General features: G+C 42.2%; 1 protein-coding gene and 1 long non-coding RNA gene across 2 annotated transcripts in view; one reads left to right on the plus strand and one right to left on the minus strand.

Annotated features, from left to right (window-relative positions):
- LOC120397233 (macrophage mannose receptor 1-like) overlaps positions 1 to 27981 on the minus strand; it is a 66479-nt gene that overhangs the window by 7815 nt on the left and 30683 nt on the right. The window contains exons 16-26 of the mRNA XM_039522933.1: positions 26611 to 26646; positions 26321 to 26484; positions 25162 to 25229; positions 13512 to 13612; positions 12279 to 12412; positions 7610 to 7724; positions 5782 to 5981; positions 3860 to 3950; positions 3031 to 3263; positions 1866 to 2031; positions 570 to 722 (exon numbers count right to left, since the gene is read on the minus strand). Of these exons, the coding sequence (XP_039378867.1) occupies positions 570 to 722; positions 1866 to 2031; positions 3031 to 3263; positions 3860 to 3950; positions 5782 to 5981; positions 7610 to 7724; positions 12279 to 12412; positions 13512 to 13612; positions 25162 to 25229; positions 26321 to 26484; positions 26611 to 26646 (1461 nt within the window). The remainder of the gene's footprint in view (positions 1 to 569; positions 723 to 1865; positions 2032 to 3030; positions 3264 to 3859; positions 3951 to 5781; positions 5982 to 7609; positions 7725 to 12278; positions 12413 to 13511; positions 13613 to 25161; positions 25230 to 26320; positions 26485 to 26610; positions 26647 to 27981) is intronic.
- LOC120397235 overlaps positions 1403 to 27981 on the plus strand; it is a 33233-nt gene continuing 6654 nt past the window's right edge. The window contains exon 1 of the long non-coding RNA XR_005593731.1: positions 1403 to 1721. This is a non-coding gene — a long non-coding RNA (uncharacterized LOC120397235). The remainder of the gene's footprint in view (positions 1722 to 27981) is intronic.

Below are 27981 nucleotides of genomic sequence, written 5' to 3' on the forward strand. Positions count from 1 at the left end.
AACCATGATTTGAGGACTTCAGTAACTCAACTAGAGGTTAGAAGTATTTTACAGGAGTCGGTGGATGAGGTTCTGTGGCCTGCAATGTGCAGGAGGTCAGACTAGCTGGTCCCTTCTGGCTTTAAAGTCTATGTTGGAAAGTATACTAATTCAACAGATGACTGGAATAATCTGGAGGGGAGACAGAGTGTACTGATGAATCTGGCCCCATATGTTTAGAAGCTGTCAAAGATTCCTAAAACATAGGTTACGTGCTTTTTTATTCCGTAATTTTATTATAAAAAAATATAGATATAAATATATGTTGGGATCAAAATTTTACAGTATTTTGCAATGCGTGAAATCCAGACAATGAAAATGACTATAATGAGAAAGTCAAACATATCAGCCTAGTTTCATCTCCCAGCGGAGTGAAAAGCAAAAACAAAACAAAAAGCATAAGTGGGAAGAAGTATGCTCTATTTTTAAAATAACTCATTTTAATAAATATGTTTTTGGCAGTTAAGGAACTTTGTAAAATGAACACAGTGTCCTTAATTAAGTCTTTGCTCTCAATAAAAGTCACTCACCTAATCGAATACATTCCAGGGAAGCTTGGGCCCAGCTTTTCATGGCTGATGATTCAATGTAGTAGCAGTGACCGTGGAAAGGAATCCAAGATCTGAGTTCTTTTGATTCAGGGCAATTTCCAGGTAGCTGTGGAGGATCGGGAGGGGCCACAACTGTGAAAAAAACCATGTGGTTTGAAAGCAGTACTTTTTTATGAATAACCCCAAAATTAGTCTTTAAAATTACTCAGCATGCATATACCATGCTACACGTAGCTACTACTAACTTAGAATGATGCTAGGAAAATACTGACCCTCCCACCCCCCCAGTCACAGCTAAATATTGATATCCATCTGGAATTTCCATTATCACTTTATGAGACTACCTTCAACTGGTGAAGTATTGGTGTTGCAACTGCATGCTGTATAGTTGGTTGTACTCTTTATTTAGTCACATTAAGTTTAGACACTTATATGGGGCCTACCACTGGTTATCAGAATGCCATATGCTAAATATAGCTCTTAATTATGTGTGCAACTCCTATTGACATCGCTGGGCTCACCACTGTGAGTTGCATATGCAGATTAAAGCAGGTTTATGGCCTGATGCATTAACTCAAAAGCTTCTGTAAAGTGATGCCATTTATTCTGTAACCCTCATCAGGAAAAGACTATATTGTGTAGCCTAAAGAGTGCTGTGAGGGAAAAGTACATGCCCTTAAAACTTCTTCTTAAAGGTGTCATCACACAGGATTCCCAGGCCTGAGTCTCGTCTCCCTGCCGTGACGCTGGCCTGAAGCGTACCAGCTCTTAGAATTATTACCCCGACAGTTGGGCATGAACCTCTCCCAAGTGTTCCATTCCAACTGCTGCCGGGACACCTCCCCCTAGAGCTTTCATAATTAGTTACTGGGTGGATAATCATGATGAGTGCCCAGTGCCAATCTAACTTATGCACAACCACCAATGCAACCCATGAAAATTGCATATAACAAGGAAAATATCTTGAAGCTGGAAAGGAATGGAGGGCCAAATCTTCAGCTGGAGTAAATAAGAATAACACCTCTGAAGTCAATGGAGCTATTCCCATCTACATCAACTGAGGCTTTAAAGTGCCAAAGCCTTTAAAGTCATGTACCACCTCATTAGTAGAATCCCAGACTCTGAAGGCAGGTAGGTGGAATTCTTGAAGCACCTTCCTCTGAGGTTGTTGGGGACAGTCACAGCTAGAGACAAGATACTAAACTAGTTAGACCTCTGGCATGATCCAGTACAGTAAGTCTTGTGTTCTTTAAATTGTTAAATTCAATTGCTTACCATCTGACTGTTTGCAGATGGAGAAGTAGCTTTCATTACAAGATGCTGTCTTCCAGGTTCCATCAAGGTCTAGATAGACACAGGCTATTTTCTCTTTTGGTTCTCTTGTTGCCCATTGAGTATATTGGAGTATCCAGTTATCAACCCATTTATAATGGCCATCTGTCTAAAACCAGTATAAATTAAGATAATATAAATGGCAATACAAAAGGTACCAATATGTAGTTTTAATTGCACTGGCATTAGTTATTTGAGCTTTTCATCAGAAACACTCTATTTAGGTCATTTTCTAATACCTCACATATGAAAATAGTGAATAAATGCCTGACACTTGAGTCATGAGGAGAGTAATACTTTATTATTTTTTTAAAGCTAACAGTATTTATAGGGCACTTCACAGTCCAACATATGAACTGAGTTGAACAAATAGCAGAATCTCTTCCTTGAGGAGTTTTCAATGTACAGGAACAAGCAGGCACAATGCAGGATATGACAAAATAATATAATAGGCTGGAGCTCTGGCTCTGGATATTTACATGGACAGATAATTTTTCTGGGGATTTATAAAGCTGGAGAGGGCAGCACAAACTAAAACTTAATTGAGCAGCTCTTCCAAGCATAACTTATTCTAAGCATAGTCTATTTTATTGCCTATTTACATTCGGTGTTATCTTCTTAAATTATTTATTACTATTTTGCTTGTTGCAGTAATGGTGTCCTCTAAAGCATGGCTAGAACTTTAGGTGAGTACATGTGGGATCATTTCCCAGATAGTTATCAAGAGAAGCGATTATTGACAAGCCAGCCTGCCTAATCATCATTTCTTTAGATTACAATTTTAATAATTTTGAGGGTAAAAATTATTTGGCACTCAACGCCCTGCCTCCATGGTTCCTGATTTTAACACCGAGTCCCTCCGCAGTTTTTATAGCTCTCCATCTACTATTTCCCATTAGGACTTTTTCTATGGATCCTCCTATCCATCCCATGTGCTTTATGTGGTCTTTGAGGAACTCTAGCAGGAGTGCTAGAAGTCCATGCATGCTTCTGGTGAATTGAGACTGTATCTTTTACAGCACCATTACAATGAAAGCAACCCATATCTATATATAAAACATGAGAGCTTATTTTTGTATGTAATAGTACAATAATATCCAACACTTACCACATTGCTGTTAAGACCAATCCATACACGCTCTCCATACTTTAACATCTGTAACCATAGGAATGAATGGCTGTGGATATCTAAAATACTAGCAAGATCTGAAGATCTGTCCTTGCAATTTTTTCTTGCCTCTTCCCATTTCATTTTGGAATGGATGACTGCATAGCTACTGTCACCATAACGGATAAAGCCAGAGGCTGGAATTGTTGTTGGGGAATGAAGTAATTTAGGGTCTGTAATAATTTTAAATAAATAAATAAATAAATGCATACATACATAACAACCAAAAATCAGGTGCATGGATTTACTTTGTAGTAATAATGTTTAATATCTACATTGTTGCACAAATTAAGTGGTATAGCACTAACAATAAGTGAAAATTCTTCAGTTAAAATTAATGAAAAATTATGAATAGTTTGTGAATACAGAAAATATAGGCCTGGTCCACGCTAGAAAGTTAGATCGACCCAGCTGTGGAATCTGCTATGGCATCAGTTTCAATGTATTCAGTTCTATCATCGTTCATATTTTGGTATAACCTTTATTTTCTGTAGAACAAATAAAAAAATTAAAATAATAATTTCTCCCCAATATTCAGAAAATATTGTGGGAAGCTTGTACTTTTAAGGTGAAACTTTGCTTAGGGTGGATGCAGAACTGCACCACTTGAGAAGAAGGAATTTTAGAGGCCTTAGAGGATCAGAATACCTTCCAATAAGTGATATGTTCTATATGGAAACCCAGAATTTAATCCACAAGCAAAACTAAAAAGCCATCATGAGTTTTCAATGATTTTTTAAATTTAGAAAGCTGGTGAAATAGAACTCACTTAAATTCATTTGGCATATATAGCTTTTGTCATTTTCACAGTCTTCATCTTTCCATTCCCCTTCTTCCTTTGTCATAATGACACAGTCTTTCTAAGAGGGGAAAAAGGAGAACACACATTCAGAAGAAAAAGTAACTGTCAGGAGACAAGTTCTCCTCCTCCTCTCGCAGGTTCTGTAGACATGCATATTACAAGTGTTTCAATCCTCCAACGTTTGAAGTCTCAGTACTGTAATGTCAGTATTCATATAGCTCCTAAAAATCTATTTTTTGGTTGGAACCAAGCTTTTACAAATACCTCCTGGGTGAGGGATAGCTCAGTGGTTTGAGCATTGGCCTGCTAAACCTAGGGTTGTGAGTTCAATCCTTGAGGGGGCCATTTAGGGAACTGAGATAAAAATCTATCTGGTCCTGCTTTGAGCAGGGGGTTGGACTAGATGACCTCCTGAGGTCCCTTCCAACCCTGATAGTCTATGATTCATAATCCCAGACAATGTTCCCTGGAGTTTGGAAGCTGCTGTTGCTCTGGATTATTTTAGAAGCAATGTTGGCTCCTCACCACTACGTGGCACTGTGATAAATGTTTGGGAGGACAGATGGCGGCAGTTCATTTATCCTTGGTTAATTCAGCTGTTCTTCTCCACTCCTAATGGAAGGATATCAATGGGAGCTTGGTAGCATGGAGTCGGACTGAAGATACTGATACTGCTGAATCTCATCAGAACGTTCAGAATTCATCAAATACCTTCCTTCTAAGACTGCCCCACCCCTTTCCTAGCTATTGTGGAGGAAAGAGAATGGCCATGGCCTCATTTCCTCTTCACAACTTCTGGGCTGTCTAGTGCCAGAAGTTGTAGACAGCGAATACTTACAAATAAAAACATTAATATGAGGAGTTTCAGAGTAGCAGCCGTGTTAGTCTGTATCCGCAAAAAGAACAGGAGTACTTGTGGCACCTTAGAGACTAACAAATTTATTTGAGCATAAGCTTTCGTGGGCTACAGCCCACTTCTTCGGATGCAGTTCACAGATGGTTTACTCACCTGAAAAGGGGCTAAATTTGTAACAAAATGTTATTTGTAAAAGCATAATTCTTATCAGCTGTAATAGACTCATAGACTTTAAGGTCAGAAGGGACCATTATGATCATCTAGTCTGACCTCCTGCACGATGCAGGCCACAGAATCTCACCCGCCCACTCCTGTAACATGAAAGACTCCTGTAAGGATCAGGGTGATGGACTAGAATATCTATTGTATGTCTATCTAGGTCCAACTTTTGATTGTATAGAAAATCATTAAAATGGATTTTCAGGAAAGAGGAAAAGACTATTTGAAACTTATTTTAGTAAAATTACATACTAAAAGCATTAGTCTGTAGGTGTGTTAGATGGGTACAACTGCACTTGAAGTGTTAAAAAAAATCACTTATTGTGCACTCAGGCTGTATAGCTATTATCATATTGCAGACATAGCATGCAGCCTTGCCAATAATTAAGTTTGACTGATACTTCTTGTTACAAGACCCTATTTTCAGTTGCTTTATGCCTTTGCCAGAATTTAACCAACCAGGATGAAATTTTCCATATTGGTTGTCTTCCTCAGGCTGAATTTTTCTGGGAAGTTTCAGCCATGAGCAGATCAGCTGTTTCTGAGACTAATGCTAGATTTTAAAATAAAATCTGGTAGCCTTTACTTTGAGGAGTTCTAATGCCTCAATGCTTTGGAGCAGGGATTTGAAATTTGGCTAGGGAAAAGCCTTTGTGCTAAGGATGTGCCTTTTGTCATCCTGTTCAAAAACTAGCCCTGTGAGAAAAATAGCACGTAATTATGTAATTAAAAACTGCAGAATAATGCACATTCACAAGACGGCTCAATTACGGTTGCACAGCCATTCATGGCTATTTAATGATGATTGATTTACCTCCTGATAGTCTTCATCACCACCACCACCACCATAATAAAAATAAGAGTATGTGCGTCTGTATGTAGGTGCACCATTGGCCCAGTTTTTATAGGAGACACCACTTCCATCCGTCCAAAGAAATGATAGGTCACTATTTATATCATTCAATCCAATCCATGGATCAGTCATGACTTCTCTTAAATGGTAGAAGAGGAAGGCTGAAAGGAAGCAAACATTTTAAATGAAGGGAACCTCAACATGATTTTCTCCAGATAGAAAAAATTAACACAACTGAGGTCACGGTGAAAACATTTTTCTGCAAAATCCCACCTGCTTGAAAATAAGGGCAGGTCTACACTATCACTGAAGTCGATCTAACTTGCATCACTCAGGCGTGTGAAAAAGACACCCCTCTGAGTGATGCAAGTTACAGCAACTGAAGCGCTGTCCATGCCTGTATTATGTTGGTGGGAGACGCTCTCCCACTGACATAGCTTCCACCTCTCACAAAGGTGGAGTAATTATGCCGGCTCTCCCATCAGCATAGAGTATCTTCACCAGATGCTCTACAGTGGTGCAGCTGCATCAGTGCAGCTGTGCCAATACAGCACTTCTAGTGTACACCTACCCTACATGTCACATTTTATGGCTTAAATATAGCATTTGGTGGTGAAATCATAAGGAATATAAGCTATTCAAACACTAACTTATAGGAAACAAGGCATTTTAATTTTAAAAACCAATGCGAAAAGGAAGGTTTTGAGTATGCTGAAATATGCCTCCCCAAAATTTTCTCTCCGTTCATATTGCCAGTGTAAAAGTGGAAGGAATAAATGCCTTCTTAGTTTTGTTTCGTTTGAGGTTGTTGTGCAACAACACTGAAAATAGACCTGATGACCTTTTATGAGTAATGCAGCATTATTAGAAGAGCTGGTCAAATGATTCATTTTGAATAATTTTCATAATGAACATATACTTTTTTTTTAAACAGTTAACAGAATCTTTCACAAACCTATCCCAATTTCTACATAATTCGTGATGATTCACCAAATATTTTCAGACTGCCGCCCCTTTTTGACCTGAGCAGCTAGTCAAATTTTGGGGCCCTTGGGAGGTTCCAGTTGGAAGTAGAAATTGATGGAGTCCAATATTTTCTTTGATGCATTTTTTAAAAAAAAAAGGAATGTACAAAGTCCTGCTTCTCCAAACACTGGAGGAACCAGGAACAAAAGGAGCAGTTTCTTAGTTTACAGGCCCAAGCCTCTGTAGCCAACAGATCCATACTCTCTCTCTATCTCTCCCTCTCTCTCTCTCTCGCTTTTCCCGGGTCACTCTGTGCTCACAGCATAGGTGCCAACTTCTCCTGGCACTGGTGGGTGCTTGACCATTGTGACTTCAGGCAACCTTAATTTTGACATTTCCTAACTTCTGAGGGCCTAATGTCGTTTTTTGTATGTAATAATGAATATAAACTCTCATACTTCAGGGTAAAAACCAGCCAATAACTGATGGGATTAACAAGTAATTTCCTGAGGGAGCGGATTAGTCCACAACTGTACACTATGAGGTTTGTGGCACTTTCCTCTGAAGCTTCTGTCACAGGGGCAGTCTCAGAAACAGGACACAGGATTAGATGGACTGCTGGTCTAATCTGGTATGGCAGTTTCTATGTTCCTATGATCCAAAGGCCCATTTCCTATCAAACTAAATTTTTTGTTACATTTATACAACGGGCAAACAGAGTAGAATGTATAACTGCAGTTTTACATTTTTTGCCTTCATTTATAATTGTTTTATGGGAACTGGTTGATGTTTCATTTAGTACCAAAGGGTTCACACATTATACCTTGGACTTCTTTATTTGGTATGGAAGCCAGGTTTCCTCCTAAATTTATACAAGCCATTCGTGCAGCATGCCACGTCATTGTCTCATTTTCACTTGAGCCAAATATTTTGAAACACTGAAAAAGAAAAAAAAATCAACTGGACATTTCATGCAATGCTGCCAGGGCCGGCTTTAGACCCCAGCGCGCCAAGCGCGGGCATGGGGCGGCATTTTGCCGGCAGGGCGGCAGGTGGGTCCGGTGGACCTTCCGCAGTCATGCCTGTGGGAGGTCCACCGGAGCCACGGGACAGAGGACCTCCCGCAGGCATGACTGCGGAAGCTCCGCCGGTGCCGCAGACCAGCTGCAAGAGGTCCCGCGGAGCCACAGGACCGGCGCCTGGCAGCGCGCCCCCTGCGGCATGCCGCCGTGCTTGGGGCGGCCAAATTCTTAGAGCCGCCCCTGAATGCTGCACACCAAATGGAAGCTGTTATATGTGAATAATCCTAATTACTCATGTGCTATTCATCTTCCCACAGAAAGAAAGCAAGGATGGGAAGGCTAGCAAAGCTTTAGGATCTGTAATTTAAACTTTGCTAAACCTGAGCTGAAAAGCATTGTGAATTCAAGCAACTTAGAGGTTTATTGTTAAAGTTCATCTTATCCCTCAATGACAGGGAGAACATGCAGATTTTTTAAAAAGTGCTTCTCACAGGAAAACGATTGCTTTCCATCTACTATATGAAAACAATGCAATAAAATAAAACAAACATAGTATTGATTATTTTTCCACATGCAAAGCCTAAATCTGGTGAGTTCTAGGGTAACTGAAATCAATCCCGGTCAGTTTCTGCAGCTCTTAAGAGCCTTCTTCTGTTGCATCATAGTTCTATTCTAGTATTTTATAAAATTTAAATTAAATTTCTTCTGAAGCTAAAACAGTTTGAATACTAAATGCTAGAAGTCCCATTATCAATGTGCTTTTATTTTAAGCAGTCAGATGAGAAAAAAGTAACAGTGGAGGTTTTATTTTGTAGTCATAAACTGGTATTTACTAGGCAAACTCAATTAACAGGAAAGTACTGGATGCATTCCCTGATTGTACTAGATGGACAGTAAATTTCCTATAGTCTTCTACAGAGTGTACTTCTCCTGGCATGACTAGTCTTCCCATATTCACCTTGTATGGCCAATCAGCTCAGGAGCAGCTTTTATGTGGGCTATGCAAGACATGTACGTGTACATACTCATGCATGGTACAGTGTGAGCGGCAGAAGACAGGATACTTTGGGCCCAATTTAGCCCAAAGTAATCATGCTGATGATAGACATGTGCTGTGTTGTTAGAGCTTGCTGTGTTTTTTAAGTTACAGAAATGTAGAGGCTTTTTGTGAGAGGATACTCGGGGTTCAAATAGAGGATTGGAAGAGATAGCTGATGTGAAATAGGGGAATGAGTAAAGAGAGAAGTAAACTGAAGGAGAGGAAAATAGAAAGGGACATGGGTGGCAAGTTTGTAGAAATTTTGGTGGTGCCCAGAACCCACCCCCACAACTCCGCCCCCACCTGCCTAAGGCTCTGGGAGGGGGTTTGTGGTGGGCGGTCTGGGGTGCAGGTCCTGGGCTGGGGATTAGGGTGAAGGAGGGGTGCAGGGTGCAGGCTTTGGGATGGAGTTTGGGTGCAGGCTCTGGGATGGGGGTGGAGGTGCAGGCTCTGGGAGGGAGTTGGGAGTGGGAAGAGGTGTGGGGGAAGGGGGAGGGGGTGCACGCTCTGGGAGGGAGTTTGGGGATAGGAGGGAGAGCAGGGGTGAGGGCTGTGGGCTGAGGATGAGGGATTCATGATGCAGGAGGGGGCTTAGGGCTGGGGCAGAGGATTAGGGTGCAGGGGGATGAGGGCTGTGTCTGGGGCTGAGAGGTTCATGATGCAGGAGGGGGGTCAGGACTGGGGCAGAGGATTATGGTGTTAGGGGGATGAGGGCTGGGGATGAGGGTTCATGATGCAGGAGGGCTCAGGGCTGGGGCAGAGGATTAGGGTGCGGGGATGAGGCTGGGGCTGGGGATGAGGGGTTCATGATGCAGGAGGGGGCTCAGGGCTGGGGCAGAGGATTAGGGTGCAGGGGGATGAGGGCTGGGGCTGGGGATGAGGGGTTCATGATGCGGGGGGGCTCAGGGCTGGGGCAGAGGATCAGGGTGTGAGGGGATGAGGGTTGGGGCTGAGGATGAGGGTTTCATGATGCAGGAGGGGGCTAAGGGCTGAGGCAGAGGATTAGGGTGCAGGGGGATGAGGGCTTGGCTGGAGATGAGGGGTTTGGGGCATTGGAGAGGCTCAGGGGTAGGGTGGAAGGGCAGGGTAAGGGCAGCCTGCCTTGCCATTAATAGATGGGGGCACTAGGACCCTGGGGCAGCAGACAGCAGCTCCACATAGGAATGTGCTACACCTGCAGCACAAGCAGGAACGGGAGAGGCACCTGCCACTTTCTTCCGGGCAGAGCTGTGGTGGCGGCAGAGATGCATAGGGGAGCGGGGGCCGGGGCCCAATCCAGGCAGGGCCAGGGGAGAGACTCAGCTCCAAATATTGCTGGAGCAGGGTCCCCAGCCCTGAATATTCCTGGTGCTCGGGCACCTCGAGCCCATATAACTTGCTGCCTATGGAAAGGGAACAGGAATAAGGAGAATGGGGAGAGGAATAGGATAAGCAAAATGGAGAAGTGAAGGGTTACAGTGGTAGGAGATGGGTGAGATGAAGTGGGACTAACAACCACAATACTTAGATAACCATGTTTAAGTTCAGCACAACACATCCTAGTGGATACTTAACAACAATCGCAGTTTAAAGGATGTTAGGCTGGTGGGTTTAGTCACAGCCTTTAGTTCTTCTAGGTAGCCTTTGATTCTAGCCAGAATCATTAGTCTGGGATTCAGATTATTGATTAGTAAATCCCTTATCATTTTGTGATGCTGGTTTGAACCAGGTTTTTTACAGTGATGATAGGTGCATGGTTGGATCACATAATACAGATATATTGGTAGTTTTATTCATTGTCAGAGCTGTATTATTGATTTTGAGAAAAAAATTAGTTGTATAGCATTATGAGGATGAGTCTAAATACTGTAGTCTTGTTGCAAAGAATTTTGGTCTCCAAATGCATGTTACATGAAATATTTAGTAACCCTCTTGAATAATTTGAAAGTGAATTTGTGTGTGTGGGGGGGGGGGGAAGAAGGATACCAAACTTGTATCTATCCTATTCTCTGTTTAGAATGCAGTCATATGCGATGTCCACATTACATTCTCTGGCACCATGGTAGAAATGAAAGCTCATACTTTGGAGCAAGGGGTGAATTTCACAACAAATTCTGTGGCTGTGGAATACACATGACCCTACCTTTATCTGCTACCTACCTGTCAGGTAATAAGCTATGAAAAAAGATGAGAGAGTGCCTACTGTCGCAACTACAGAGCAATTTAAAATCAAACACTTTGATCACAGCTTGATCTTTCTGCCCCTTTCACATTTCCTTCTCCTACCGCTACCACTATCCGTGAAAGTGAAATTGGGGAAAAGGGAAAATGAGTGGTAAATGTTCGGTATACATGATGCTGCACAATGACAAATTTCAACGACATGATGCTCTTTTTCCTGTATGGTTTTTTTTTTTTGGGGGGGGGAGGGCATGCATTTCTTGGTATACAGTATAGACAGACTTTTAGTTTTATTATTTACTAATAAATTCTTCCCACAGTGCTTATGTGATATCCTTATTGTTAGAGAATTTACAGCTAGAGAAATATAACTTCTTATTGGTTATGGTCATACAGCTGCATACACTGATCTGAAATGTTTCTCATGCTGCCACTAGTGATTCTTTCTAGTGATCATTCATGCTCCTGAACTGCCTGAAATTTCACAGTTAGATCTTGTCACCTAACACTTTCAGAATACAAGACTAATACAGTGTTTGTAAAGTAGCAGTAGCGACTGCATTTGAGTGGAAAGAAAACAGAACATAAGAACATTAGAACAGCTATACTGGGTCAGACCAAAGGTCCATCTAGCCCAGTGTCCTGCCTACCAACAGTGGCCAATGCCAGGTGCCCCAGAGGGAATGAACAAAACAGGTAATAATCAAGCGATCCATCCCTTGTCACCTATTCCCAGCTTCTGGCAAACAGAGGCTAAGGACACCATCCCAGGAATCTGTGTAAATCACCTGGTACATCAAAGATAAATTTCAAGCCAATGTTATACATAACCCAATACTGAAACCCTAGCATTTTTACTCTTTCATTCTGAATCCAAGCATTTGGGAAACTTTATGAAGATTAAATATTTATTGTTCAAAGTGTTCTTTCTAATTTATCCTGGCTGAGAGTACTGTTTTATATTGTCTTTTCAGGTTGACCACTGATAACTTCAGTCCTTAAAATGGGATATAAATTACACGGGCGGGGGAGGAAGTGTAAGTTATATCAGCAAAGACCTGCAAAGCGTACTTCTGTCTTAAGTAATTCAACCTACAGACTCATTGCTTTGGAGGTTTAAAATGGTATAATATCTCCCAAATGGCCCTGCCTGCCAAACAGCATGCAGATTTGGATAATCACTGTCCAACGTATTATTCTAACCATAAAAATATGTCCTTTGTTCACCTACTCTGCCATATAACAAATATCTTCAGTAAATTGTAACATACCTTATTGTTAAACAAAAGCCAAGTTTCTGGACAGCCTCCTACAGGTGCAGGAGCAAATGTTGAGTTAATGGTACTGTTGTGCCTTTCACAGATAAAACCACTTGGATAGCCACAATTTATATCATTCCACAAACCTGAAAAAAATTAACTATAGTAAGTAAATGAATGTATAATATTAATAAATGGAATGATAATCGGACACTTCCTGTTTTGTTTAAAAACAGCATTTATATTCTCTAAGAGTAGAATATACACATCTTAAAAACGATTTGTCAGCTAAGCTGCTTGGAAAATGTACAAATCTCTGTATTGTTCACAAAAAAATAGGTATTTATTGACAGGAGCTGTTCCGTACAGTTAGTTACTTGACCAGTACCCTGTGACAGGGCAATTAAAAATGAATAAGAAATGGAGATAAAAAAAGGAAGTGGCTCAAAAGAACAAACAGTTTATATCAATTACTCTTAATTCTGCTTTCTTTCACATGGAGCCTGAATAGGAGAATTTCCAGGGATACAGGTTGAGAAGTAATAGCTGGATGTTTGGCAGAAGAATTTTCTGTGGCACAAACAGATTGAAATAGATTTTTTTTTAAAGAAAGAAAATATACATGAGAGATGGAACTTTTAGCATCTCCTTTAGGAGATGGTTTAGCATTTTAACCAACTGCTTTGAAATATTTAAGTCTTTCTGGAGCCAGAGATTCAAGGCAAGTCAGGGTTTTCTAGTCTCTTCATTCTACATTGAGTGCTGTGGGGTTTCAGACAGCATCTAAAAAACAGAGGGCCTGATTCTCATCTCACTTCAGCTGGGTTACACTGATGTAACTGAAAGGAAAATTTAGTTCTGAAACTTTCTTTATTCTGTGTGAATGTTATAGAGCATTTATAAGATAAGGGTTTTTTCCTTGTTATGTAAACATATGCTCCTCTCTTCTGCACATACTGGATGTTTTTTACCTTCAATCCCACAGACTCCTGCATTTAGTGCTGACTTTTTGTATATCATTTGTAAAGAGCTTAGGAATGAAAGGTACAGTATGGCAGTTTTTCAACAGGCCCATCCCACTTATCCAGCACCAGCCTCTCTCTGTAGAAGTGGTGACAAGCCTTTTAAAAGACTAGATCCAACAGACTACACGATATGGCAGCAAGCTAGAAACAACACAGAAAGAGAAATCTTACTTCTGTACACACAAAAAATAAAATCTAAAAACCTAGTTCTGTCACTTACCAAAGGCTGATATCATGATCACACAATTTTCATCATTATTTGCAAAATTGGGTTCATTGGGAGCCCAGGCTACGTAATTCACTGGGGTTCCATCCATCCAGCTAAAAAAGAAAGGATGTAACAGTAATCATTAATCAAATCACTTTTAGAAAGAGGCACATCAATACATTACAAAAATCATTTGGCAAGAATCCAAAAAGGTATATTCATAATTTCTATGTACAGTTTTAGGTGCATGATATCCATTAGCAATAATGGGAGTTACATGGCTAAAACCATGAGCATCAGGTCAGAAATTTTTATTTCTTTACTTTGATTATTCCTTTGTGGAGATAAATTATGTAAAACAAATATTACAGATTGGGAAATAATGAAAAAAACAATCAAAATTTTTTTCCATTGATTGATAGAAGTCATTAAATAAATTTGGAAACAGTATTCAACGAGTTCTAATACAAATAATGAATATCAAATATGGCAATTACTTAAACAGATATGATATATTTTTATAAATCTATTCTGTTCTCCCAGCTGTGAATTGCTACTGATTTCACATAAGCAAAAATGAGATGAGCTACTTATCTGTAATTGCAGCAAAGAATCCTGTGGCACCTTATAGACTAACTGACGTTTTGCAGCATGAGCTTTCGTGGGTGAATGCCCACTTCTTCGGATGCAAGTCGAAGAAGTGGGTATTCACCCATGAAAGCTCATGCTGCAAAACTTCAGTTAGTCTATAAGGTGCCACAGGATTCTTTGCTGCTTTTACAGATCCAGACTAACACGGCTACCCCTCTGATACTTATCTGTAATTGTTAGTCTCAGAAGATAAATATCTCAATAGGTTACCACTCTTCAGTCTTTGCTCCTGCATAGAGACTTGTAGAAACTCTCTCAGTTTACACCCTGCTACTGCAGTCCCTAAGCTGCACCAACCTAAGGTGCTCCACATTCATTCCCTGTTTTAGTGGGAGGTGAACTACTCCCAAAATAAGTCAACTGAAATTAGAAAAATCAACATCTTATTTTGAATAATTTTCTAAGTGATAAATCAGTCATTAGCACCTGAAAATCATCCCTTCTATGTAAAATTGTGCCAAACAAAAGGATGGGCATGGGGAAAAGTCTCTATATATACACAGCAGGAGAAGAGCACATGAAACACTCAGGGCTTCAAAGATTCTGGTTGCACTGGATTCCAGACAGACATGGAAGTCAGTTGAAGGGCAAATATAGTGCCCATCTATAAAAAGGGAAATAAGGACAACCTGGGAAATTACAGACCAGTCAGCTTAACTTCTGTACCTGAAAAGATAATGGAGCAAATAATTAAGAAATTAATTTGCAAAAGCCTAGAAGATAATGAGGTGATAAGTAACAGTCAGCATGGATTTGTCAAGAACAAATTGTTTCAAACCAACCTGATAGTTTTCTTTGACAAGGTAACAAGACTTGTGGATAGTGGGGAAGCGGTAGATGTGGTATATCTTGACTTTAGTAGGGCTTTTGATACTGTCTCACATGACCTTCTCAAACAAACTAGGGAAATACAACCTAGATGGAGCTACTATAAGGTGGGTGCATAACTGGTTGGAAAATTGTTCCCAGAGACTAGTTATCACTGGATCACAGTCATGCTCGAAGGGATAACGAGTGGGGTCCTGCAGGGATCGGTTCTGGGTCCGGTTCTGTTCAATATCTCCATCAATGATTTAGAAAATGGCAGAGAGAGTACATTTATAGTTTGCAGATGATACCAAGCTGGGAGGGGTTGTGAATGCTTTGGAGGATAGGATTAAAATTAAAAAGGATCTGGTCAAACTGGAGAAACGGTCTGAAGTAAATAAGATGAAATTCAATAAGGACAAATGCAAAGTACTCCACTTAGAAAGGAACAATCAGTTGCACACATACAAAATGGGAAATGACTGCCTAGGAAGGAGCACTGCGGAAAGGGATTTGAGGGTCATAGTGGATCACAAGCTAAATATGAGTCAACAGCGCAACACTTGCAAAAAAAAAAAAACCAAACATCATTCTGGGATGTATTAGCAGGAGTATTGTAAGCAAGACACGGAATTTATTCTTCCATTCTACTCTGCACTGATTAGGCCTCAATGGGAATATTGTGTCCAGTTCTGGATGCCACATTCAGGAAAGATGTGGACAAATTGGAGAAAGTCCAGAGAAGAGCAACAAAAAATTATTAAAGGTCTAGAAAACATGACCTATGAGGGAAGACTGAAAAAATTGGATTTGTTTAGTCTGGAGAAGAGAAGGCTGAGAGGAGATATGATAACAATTTTCAAGTACATAAAAGGTTGTTACAAGGAGGAGGGAGAAAAACTGTTTTTAACCTCTGAGGATAGGACAAGAAGCAACAGGCTTAAATTGCAGCAAGGACGGTTTAGGTTAGACATTAGGAAAAATTTCCTAACTGTAAGGGTGGTTAAGCATTGGAATAAATTGCCTAGGGAAGATGTGGAATCTCCAGCATTGGGGATTTTTAAGAGCAGGTTGGACAAACAGCTGTCAGGGATGGTCTAGATAATACTTAGTCCTGCCCTTGAGTGCAGGGGACTGGACTAGATGACCTCTCGAGGTCCCTTCCAGTTCTATGATTCTAAGGCAGGAACTAGAAAAAAGCTTTGACAAAATAACGATGACATATGGCATCTTTGATAGCACAGTGAGATGCAAAGAGGTGACATGAAGCATCATGGAGAGCAGATGCAACCCATGCCTGCTTGGTATGGTGCTCTGTCCCACTCTAGTAGCCCCTAGACCAGGGGTAGGGAACCTACAGCCCACTGCTTTATTTAATCCAGCCTGCTGCCAGTCTCTGCACTGCGGGCTGGAAGCCCTGAGCCTCAGCGCCCTTCCTCCCCCAGTTAAAAGTCCGGTCAGCTCCACACAGCTCCTGAAAGCAACCAGCATGTCCCTGCAGCCTGTAGAAGCAGGGGTGAATAGGGAAGCTCCGCGCGCTGCCCCCGCCCCCAGCACCAGTTCCACAGCTCCCACTGGCCAGCCACTTCCAGGAACAGCATGGAGCCAGGGCAGGCAGGACCTGCCTTAGTCCTGGTACGCCACCACCTGGGAGCCACCTGAGGTAAGTGCTGCCCGGCCAGAGCCCGCACCCTGAACCCCCTGCCCCAGGTCAGAACACCCTCCCGCACTCTAACTCCCTCCCAGACCCCACACCCCATACTCCCTGCCCCAGTCTGAACCCCCTCCCGCACCCTAACTCCCTCCCAGACCCCACACCCCATACTCCCTGCCCCAGTCTGAACCCCTTCCCGCACCCTAACTCCCTCCCAGATCTGCACCTCCCCCCGCATCCCAATCCCCTGCCTTGAGTGCACTCCAAACGCCTCATCCCTAGCCCCACCATAGAGCCCGCACCACCAGCCAGAGTTCTTACCCCTTCCTGCACCTCAGCCCCCTGCCCCAGCCCAAAGCCCCCTCCTGCACCCTGAACCCCTCATTTCTGGCCCCACCCCAGAGCCTAGGGCAAGTCCCGAGCCTCTATGCCTCCCCACCCTGCTAGGCCGTGTGTGGCCCGTGACTGATTTTTTCTGTGGGTCGATGGCCTCCAATAGTAAAAAGGTTCCCTACCCCTTCCCTAGACCATCTAGAGATTGCAGGGCCGCCCAGAGGATTCTGAGGGCCTGGGGTCTTCGGCAGCAGGGGGTCCCCTCTTCGGCGGTAATTCAGCAGTGGGGGGGTCCTTCCGCTCTGGGACCCGCTGTCAAAGTGCCCGGAAGACCCATGGCAGGGACCCCTCACCGCCAAATTACTGCCAAAGCAGGACCCGCCACCGAAGTGCAGCCGAGTCTTCGGCAGTAATTCAGCGCAGGGGGGGCCCTGCTGCGGGTCTTCGGGGCACATCGGCGGCGGGTCCCAGAGCGGAAGGACCCCCGGCCGCCGAATTACTGCCGAAGACCCAGCTGCACTTCAGCGGCGGGTCCAGCTTCGGCGGTAATTCCGCTTCTTCCGCCGAAGACCCAGAGCGGAAGAAGCTCCAGGGGCCTGAGCCCCGAGAGAGTTTCCTGGGGCCCTTAGAGCGAGTGAAGGACTCCGCTCCAGGGGCCCCGAAAAACTTTCGTGGGGCCCCTGTGGGGCCCGGGGCAAATTGCCCCACTAGCCCCCCCTCTGGGCAGCTCTGAGAGATTGATGAGTCTGCTACAGCCTTAGCTAAGAGATCTGTGGCTTTTAGCTCATGCAGTAGAGGCTCATAAACTAAGGACTTGTCTACACTACCCGTCGGATCGGCAGGCAGCCATTGATCCAGCGGGGATTGATTTATTGTGTCTAGTAGGTGTGGAAGCCAGTAAATAATTAACAAGGATTTGAAGAGATCTTAATGAATGTTAGTTAGCAAGAGTCAGGCCATACTGTAACCTTAATGACGTAAGACTTGTAGGAGCAAAGATAGTGCGAGGCGACAGGACAGGAACTGTGTACAAAGTTATTACGACCTTGCAATCACTAACCAAAATGCAGGCTTGCTTTTCTTAGGATTGAGACAAATAAGATAAGCCTTTTTGCTATGTATAAACAAAATGTAGTTGTTGCTTTTTACTGTCTGTATTATTGTTAGAAATTGTCTGTAAAAGGTATAAAGGCTTGCTGTGATTGTTTACCAGTTGAGAGACCTGTCCAGGACTGGGGTGACCCTGTGTCCTATGGCACTCTCTCCCTCCATGGTAATTACTGGAGAAATAATAAAGTATTTAATTTTGCTGCACCCAAACAAAAAGCGAGAACTAAGTTTTTCTTCGACAATTTGGGGGCTCGTCTGGGATACGGATCATTCCCCTTTGAACCCCATGGCGCCACATGAGAGGTATGAGACCTTTTGAAATCTCTATTGGGGTATTGGAGGAGGACTTTCCGTGAGGACGTCTGTCTCTGTTGGGCTCACGCCATCTGAACTTATTGACTGTGCAGCAGGATCAGATGCAAAGTGGTATTGGGGAGAGGCCCCAATAAGGTTAGGTTATAGCAGTACTGGGAACTGCTGAGTTGAAATGCATAAGGTAATGCATAAGGTAATGCATAGGTAAATGCATTAGAATGCACCGGTGCTGAGGGGTTTTTACCGCCTCAAGAGGGGTTGTCATACCGCCTCATGGTATTGGTCCGGACCAGGTAAAGATGCATCATGGTTTAAAAAAAAAAAAAAAAAAAAGAGATAAAAAGGTTAAAAAAAAAAGGGTTTAAAAAAAAAAAAGAAAAAGGAAGAAAAAGAGGCCTTGGTGTGTGTGTGTGTACACCAGTGTGAGTGGCTGTTACCGGGCTAGCCCGGTAACTAGTGGATCTTTAGGAGATCCGACCCACGGTGGGCTGACTCAGCCTGGCATAGTCCGGCGAGGAAGCTGCCTGGGTCTAGGGGTGTGTGAACCCATCTTCCCTCCCCTTTCCCTTCCGTGTGGGCTACTGACAGTCTGATCATCTCCTTGGTTTTTGAGCCGCTAGCGCGGACAGGACACCCTCTCTGTGTGTGTAAGTGGAAAATGGGTAAGGGACAGTCTAAATATTCCACCTTACCCCCTAAGGGTGCCCCAGCATATTACATGTACGTACATTATGGTCCTAAAACCTGCAGGTATTTAAATGTACACGCGTGAAAATTCATTTAAACAATGCCCATTAGAAGGTACCTTCAATCTAGATAAGATCATATATCTCAGTGGAGCTTTAATCACAGAGAAAAAACCTCTGACACAGTGTGAGCAATTTGTCTAGGAACGGGTTAATTTGAAATTCGGCTTAGCCCAGAGATAAAGGAGAAGTTGTTTTGTGTTCAAGGTCATGAATTAGTGCAGACTATGCTAAGTGCAAAGAAAAACTGCTTTCAGCCCCAGCTGCTTGTGGAAAATAGAAACTGAGGCAAACCAAAAGCAGGAGTTACAGAATTGGAATTATATTTGCAAAGCTTAACTTCCCAGTGAGACATGTGTGAGTATTAAAGTGGTTTAAGGCTTGGGGCATTCATATTTTTCCCGAGTGATGTGGGAGCATTCCCAACACTCTCCATTGTTGTTTTATTATTTTTAATGAAGCTTTAAAATTTGATTATATGCTCTGTCGGTCTGATCACCTGACATGAGGGATAATTAGTAACAGGAATTTGTCACAGTTTGGTGAGCAATTAAGAATGGGGGGCACTGCAGAATTTACACCATCTATCTGTTTTACCCTTGTTAGTTTATGTTTGCTTTGTTTGGTACTGTTGGTGTTATGTGTTAAGAATAGCATGATTATAGGTGAGCTCTAATAGAATAAGGAAACACTATTTGGTTTTGGTGCACTATTTAGCTTTGGCTCTGTTTTGTTTAACGGTTACTGATGTTTTTCTGCTCTGTTCATTTGGGCATTAGGTGTGTGAGCGGAACTGAACTTCAATTCCTCAGGGTGGAAGCCATGTGTGCGATGAAGCTCTGAGGTTGTCCTGAGATTTTACAGTCCAGCAGACAATGTAATAGAAGTAGGAAAAATCTGGCTTAGACTGTAATTTTCTTGGCTCTCTGTGTAATTTTCTTTTCTGTTTAAGTGTCAGCAGACAAATGGGTGGGTCTCTGGGTAGACCCCCAAAGGGGTTTGGATTATGTGTTAAGTGAATGGCCATGTATTTTTGCCCAGGTGGCAAGCCTTACTAGGGAGGACTCAGGTAGTCTTGTGAGTAGAAATGTTTTGGGGACAAGACCAGAAGGGTGGGGGCTAGTTGAGTAGCCCACCCTCCTAGCTAAGAACTGGTTGTGGAACAAGCTCGTGTCCATGGGCGGGACGATTCAGTGAGGAAAAAGGATCGGGCCCAAGCGGGAAGGCAACAGACAAAGAGATTTGGAAAACAGGTTGGAAACTTTTGAGGGTGTAGTGGAAAGAAGGAGTAAGTGAATATAAGCATGAGGATTTCAAATACTCAAGAGGATATTTGGAATGGTGATTTGAGTTGATAAAAGTGGCTGTTGGAAGGGAAAAGCAAGTGATTTTTAAGAGAACAGTTTTTGGTGTCTATGAAATGTTTGTAAATAAATTCAGGCAAAGAACTTATTGGATTGCAATCATTTGGCTATGAACAATTTTGTTAAATCAGTTGAAGAATGTATACAGTGCTATGTACTGAGAATTTTATTAGGCTCTACAGGCACTATAAGTGGTGATGTTTTCTTTCAGTGTTTAAAAGCAGGAGTTAAAAGAAATAAAAAGCAAGCCAGAAATAATCTGTGTTACTGCAAATTAACTAACTGATAAGGTAAAGGCCGCTGAAACCAAGGCTGTCTAAGAAACACATACGAGAAAATATGGGGTAATTCCTCTGTTTTGCCTAGAATCAACAAGAGTATTTGTATATTTTAAGTATTTAATTGCCCAGACGGGGTGGACCTCTGTTTTTGTCTTTCAGATAATCAAAGAAAACTAATGCCAGCTGCACAGCATTCAACGTACCTTGATTTACTGGCACAGTAAAAATTATGTTGTGTGTTCTATGTTCTGTCTTGTTGTGTTTTTAGAATTGTTGTGTTTAATATTTTCATGAGATGGTCTGATTTGATATCAAGCGGAAATGTTGGATTGAGATGCAGATACTTGTTTTGTTCAACTTAGAATACAAAGTGTTTGGTTACATCAGAAAATGTGATATACTAAAGTCTAATACATTTTCTTAAGTAAGAGAAAGAAACTACATTGGCCAAATCTTTTAATTGAGAATTGTTGTTAAAATTTGCATACTGACAGTCTTTGGAAGCGAGGACATAAAAAGTTAACCCACTCCCCATATTGTACAAGGGATTCTTCTGGCTACCTCAGACTTTTAGCCAGAGGGCTGGGGATGGTGGATAGCTATTGGACTAGAAGTTATATTAAGTGAACTTCTCAAAGTGGGTGTGCTTGTCCTGGCTTGTTCTTCCAAAGTTCTGTAATAAGGTTATTTTAGTGAAAGGGTATATGTGGCATACATTGAATGATAATACTTCTGTACTGTATAACAGTACTGTTTATGTGTTCATGGTATGAAAAAGGTGTATAATTGAAGAGTAAAAGTTTCCTTTGTAGGTTAGATGAAAAAAAAAAAAGCCAAGAAGAGAATGACTAACATGCGCTGGCCCCAGTCAAGGACACCGCTTGGCTGCCTACCAAGGGAAGGGGGTGGGGGAATGGTTGCTGCAGTTACACGAGATTGGGCTGGCCGCTGCACACCACTCTCCTCCCTGGGGATCTTTTGTAAATATTCAGATTGATTTTATTTAAATGTCTAAATGTTGTGGTTATGAATATGTATTAGTTTTAGTTGATGTATTTACCACTTGGGTTGAAGCTTTTCCCTGCAGGACAGTAGATGTCTTTGCTTACAGATTTTGTACCACGTTTTGGCATCCCTGTGACTATCAACAGTGGTCGTGGAACTCACTTTACTGGACAGATTTTAATGGAGTTATGTGCAACTCACTGCCCTCACCACCCACAGTCTGCTGGGACAGTGGGACTTACAAAAAAATGAACTGGCCAAGATTTGTGCTGAGACACACTTAAAGTGGCCAGATGCCCTTCCTTTGGCACTGATGTGTATGAGAGCCATTCCCAATCGAACGACTGGACTCAGCCCTCATGAAATTTGACAGGACACCCAATGCTGACTACCAACTGCACCCCCACTAACCCCAGCTCAGATGGACATTCATTTGCTGGATAACATAATGCTTAAATATTGTCAGGCACTAATGAAATGTGTTAAGTCTTTTTATACACAGGTGATGGAAGCACTACCAAAGGATCCTGTGCAACCTTGCCACTCGTTGGAACCAGGAGCCTGGGTCTACATAAAGATCCATCAGCGAAAGACTGCCTTGGCTCCATGCTGGAAAGGCCCTTTCCAAGTCCTGCTGACTACCGACACCGCTGTGAAGTGCCACAGACTGACTGCTTGGACCCAGGATTCTCACTGCAAAAAGACCCCTCCACATCAGAAGAATTTTCCTATTGATGATTAGCCTATTCTTTCTTCTAGTTCTACTGTGCTTCTGGACAGCTTCTGGACAACCTCTCCCTTGTCCACTGACAGACCAACTGTGCCTTTAGACTTTTCTAGAAAAAAGCAAAGCCATTACAGGGTGATATGTGCTGGCAACCTCTCCTGTAGGATGCTAAACCTCGATTGTTTTGGGAACGAAGAAGAAACACTCACTCCACTGACATTGCCAAAGTCCAGGAATTCCTGACTGAAAAGGACACTGAGAACTGACCCTGGTGAAGAAACAAAGAATTACATACTGGCAGGAAGAAATTTGTGGGACCCATGCTTGGGACTGTGGTATTAATTGGATTTTGGGGTTTATTCTACAGGCTGCGCCCTGTGTTCTGGATAAATCCTTCAGTATGTATTGCCCTCCCTAATTGGATTTTAACTGACATTGCCCTTATCCAATTTTCAAATCACTTCTACATACCCAGATTGCTCACAAGGGGCTGCCATTAGATTGGCACAACAAAAGGCCTGGGTTATTTCCTCTGGACAAAAAGGGAATTGACCAGATCCCTGTGGGCTGGGGCCAATAGTGTAGTAGTCATTTGGACTATTCTTAAAGGCCAAGAACATGATAAGAAATTGGGGCAACTAGAAAAGGCCACTAGTCTTATTTTTGAAGCTCAGCTATCTTAAGTACAGGCTGGAGTTGGTGAGTTACATGTCATTTCCACCCTTAGTTCTATGACCCAGAAGTTACTGACAGAGATGGTATTGAATATCACTGAGGCTGGGAAGGCATTGCAGTGGGATCTGGACCAGACTTGGCCCACTGCCCTTACAGACATGTCAGGAGTACCATCTGATCTGTGGTCATGAATACATACTTGGACACTTTCTGGATGGAAATGTGGACATTCACAGTGCTCCTTCCAAGCATATGGACCAGTTAGGGGGTGTGGGCTCCCACATACCGAATCCTGCTGGGTCCATGGGGAGGATGCATGTGGAACTGAATTATTTACCGAGACATCTGGGAAATTAGACCACCTGGTATACCTACCTGATTTATAGACAGTACCCCTAGAATAACACCTGACAAGATATACATATTGATCTTACCACTGCTGCAGGCCATTATATCATTTACTGGCCTGCAGATAGAATGCAGATAGAATGTTGCAAGTAGCTCTTAGATTTTAGGTATATTTTGATTGGACTAGAATAGTGCCTGATCGGTTTCAAAATTTGCTTTCATTGTTACCAAAGGTTCAAAGAATCTCTGAATTGCAAGGGCAAATTCCCATGCTTTAGAATATATATCAAGCTGGAAGGAATGCCTTTCATACAGCTTATAGAGTGTTTACTTTATGTACTAGGTATGATGTTTTGTGCTTTGTGTTCGCAATTGTACAACAGCCCTATTATATTATTCCTATGGGATTGTTATTGTTTGTAGTGTTGTTAGTTAATTTAGGATTATATTATTGTTGTTGTTGTTGTAAATAACGTAAGAATAGCAATACCTTTCATGTTCATGCTAATCATGCATTGTCATTACGTCCCATGATGGTTGACATGTTTGCTGTAGAATCTGAAGTCCATGGTTTCATGCGAATTGAGATTTGAAATTGTTTGTTGTACTAGAAGTACAAAAGGGGGGAGTGTGGAAGCCAGTAAATAATTAACAAGGATTTGAAGAGATCTTAATGAATGTTAGTTAGCAAGAGTCAGGCCATACTGTAACCTTAATGACGTAAGACTTGTAGGAGCAAAGATAGTGCGAGGCGACAGGACAGGAACTGTGTACAAAGTTATTACGACCTTGCAATCACTAACCAAAATGCAGGCTTGCTTTTCTTAGGATTGAGACAAATAAGATAAGCCTTTTTGCTATGTATAAACAAAATGTAGTTGTTGCTTTTTACTGTCTGTATTATTGTTAGAAATTGTCTGTAAAAGGTATAAAGGCTTGCTGTGATTGTTTACCAGTTGAGAGACCTGTCCAGGACTGGGGTGACCCTGTGTCCTATGGCACTCTCTCCCTCCATGGTAATTACTGGAGAAATAATAAAGTATTTAATTTTGCTGCACCCAAACAAAAAGCGAGAACTAAGTTTTTCTTCGACATAGGGAACCTAGTATAGACACGATAAATCGACCGCTGAGCGCTCTCTCATCGACTCTAGTACTCCACCACAATGAGGAGCATAAGCAGAGTCAATGGGAGAGCATCAGCTGTTGACTTACCGCAATGAAGACACCGCGGTACGTAGCTCTAAGTACATTGACTTCAGCTATGCTATTCACATAGCTGAAGTTGTGTATCTTAGATCGATCCTGCGCGCTAATGTAGACAAGCCCTAAGCTTCAGAGTTCCCAGGTTTGATTCTGCCTGCCAATGACCAGGGTCTATCAGGGATATACAGGATTCTGCACAGCTGGAGAGATGATAGCTATTCTAAGGGAGATATAGTCAGAAAGGAACTGATTACCATAGCACTTTCCACTTATTCAGCCACTTACGGCCACTCTTCTGCTAAGATTAGTCCACAACTAACTATAACTAAGAGTTATCATCAACTCTTGAAAATGGTAGCATTTATAGACTCTTCACTTTTGATGACCTAAATACATTTTTTTTGCTACATGTTAGAAGCCTAGATGTTCATATTTACTTACCTAAACTTTTTATCAAGACTCACTGTTAAACCAATGAAATATGATCTGGTCCGATGAGGGGAGATACCCTAAAATAAAAAGATGCCATTTTAATTAAATAATTCCTTTATATGTCACAAAGAGGTCTCAGGCAAAACAAGCAGCCATTCTCTTTCAATTGATTAGGTGGGTACTGTAGAGTCTGAAGAGAAGACAATCATTGAAATCGATGGGATTTAATCAGGAACTTAAAGGTAAGCATGTACTTAAATGCTATTATAAATAGAGGTGGATTTAATCACATGCTTAAATATTTTCCTGAATCAGAGCCTAAAAATCTATAGTTAGGTATCTCAGTACAAGTGGTCTGCTTTTCAGAGGTCTTGGGCACCCACAACTCATACTAAAGTCTGAGCTCATTAGGAACTGCAGACAGTCAGCACTACTTTTAATTAGGTCCCTAAACACTGCATAATTATGTAACAACTTCCGATCCTCAATTTCCACATCTCTAAAACAGGGACAGTGATATTTATCCATTTACTCAGGGTGTTGAGAGACAGAAATTATGTTTTTCCAGTGTCATATCCGTGTAAATTACTACTAAGGCTAGTCACATACAGCGAACTCAGGAGCTCCAGGAATCCACAGCCTTATGCTTCTTCCAGTAGGGGAGACTGGCTCAAGCACGTGCTTGGGGCGGCAATCCGTAGGGGGCGCTCTGCCGGTGCCGCGAGGGCGGCAGGCAGGCTGCCTCCGGTGGTTTGCCTGCGGAGGGTCCTCGCTTCGGAGGACCTCCCGCAGCCAAGCCGAAGCCGCGAGACCAGTGGACCCTCCACAGGCAAACCGCCAGAGGCAGCCTGCCTGCCGTGCTTGGGGCGGTAAAATCCCTAGCGCCGTCCCTGCCTTGATAGACATGCAAACACACCTGGTTGACATTTTTCTCAAATGTGAACAATTTCACAAGTAACTAGGTATATTTTGGGGGATGTTTCATAAATTCAACAGCAGGCAAATTTCATCAAAACAAACAAACACACACACAAAAATCACGGCTCCACTCCTCTCAATACAACATGTCTCAATTTGTGTTTTCCAAAAGTTCAGAAACACAATATCAAAAGTATCTATTTCCCAGTATGCCACATTATTTATTTCTGAAATAAAAGTTTTTTCTTACAGTTTTCCATAGAAACTTTCTTTCACTTTCACTCTCAATTACAGCAAGATCTGCAAAATTCTTTTGGCAGAACTCTCGGGCTTTTTCCATAGGCACCTCATTTCTGCTGAAAAAATACTGTTTGTCTTCATATATAATCCATCCATCTTTAGTGGTTTGATATTCTGGAAAGTAAATAATGTATCCATAAATTCTACATCTATAGCACAAAACATTTATTCTACAATAGTAGTTTTACTAAGAGTTAATATCCCTCCCCCCCAAAAAAAAGAATTAAAAAAAAAGCTTACCATACTTGCGAATTGGTTCTGATTTTAATGATACTCCTGCAGAACAAGAGAAAATCTGAATGTGTAATGTATGTCATGCATATTCTTCAAGGAAAATTTATTTTACACAGTGATTTAATGCAAAGAAATGCAGTGTTACTTAAGATGTTTTAGACGCCGTCACAATGTTAATGTTTTTCAATCAGAAAAATATCACGGTAGGTACATTCAATAGTTATGTTTAAATTCTATCAGCTGCAGCAGAAAATGGACCTAACACCCAGAGCAACCCATTCACCACAATCTAGATAAGTTTTTCTAAATTTACTCCAGTGTCAAAGTGCCTGAATGTTGTTAAGATGAGAGGAAGTGTGAATGTATGGATCATCAGCCATTTATTTTGATTGATCAGTTCTGATGGAACAAGATAGCCATGGCTTTTGGCCATTTCTTTTCTGAGAAGCACTTGATTTCTTACTCAAGAATGGAAGGGAATTAAGAGCATTTACTGTCATGTGCCCATCCAGCAGTGATAGCAATAATGCCGATTCCTGTGGGAATGTGTCTGTTCCACCAACAGTTACTTTAGGTGGAAACCAGGCAAGGCTACTGGATTTCCTGCCAACCCAGCTGGCTCCCAAAGCTGCCTGGCTTGCTGGGATCCCTCTGCTAGCAGGCTACTGGGCTGTATGGCTCCCAGGCTGCCTGCCCAGTACGCAGGCAGCTTTCCTGGGTGGCTGGCTGCTTGGTTTGCTGGACTCCCCAGTCTGCCTGGAGCCCCCAGCTAGCTGGTCCCTGGATGCCCTATTCCCCAGCTGGCTAGCTCCCAGGGCTGCCCACTTGGGGGACATGAGGGCTCCCTGATTCTCCTGGCCACCTGGCTCCTTGACCTCTGAGGCTTCCTTGTTTCCCAACTACCCAGCTCCTTGGGCTGCTTTACCTGTCTGGCAAACAGGTGGCTCTCTGGTTCCCTAAGCTGTCCAAGCATCCACCTGGCAGACTGGCCCGCTCCCTAGGCGCCTCAGCTAAACAGCTTTCTGGCCAGACTTATCTAAAATGACCCAATGAGACAACTTCTAAAGATTGAACATGTTGCAGATAGAGAAGAAATCTTCACATCAAACATTGGCAAAAAGATTATGAATCCCGGAAAATCAAACACAAACCTGCTGCTCTGATCTGACTGTGACCTGAAATCCGGATAATTTTGCATGGCTTCAACTTTTGCATTAAAATTTTTGAAAAGTTCTAGTTTGATAACAATTTAACTATGTGAATCTTAAGCGCCTCTCCCCCCCAAAACAAAACAAAAAACAAAAAACCAACTTTGGTTACATTAGAGTAACACCCTTCAACCTAAAGGGGTTGTCCTTATACAACTGAGAGGAGAAT

Source organism: Mauremys reevesii, linkage group 2 (assembly GCF_016161935.1).
Source record: "Mauremys reevesii isolate NIE-2019 linkage group 2, ASM1616193v1, whole genome shotgun sequence".
In the NCBI taxonomy this organism is placed as follows: Eukaryota; Metazoa; Chordata; order Testudines; family Geoemydidae; genus Mauremys; species Mauremys reevesii.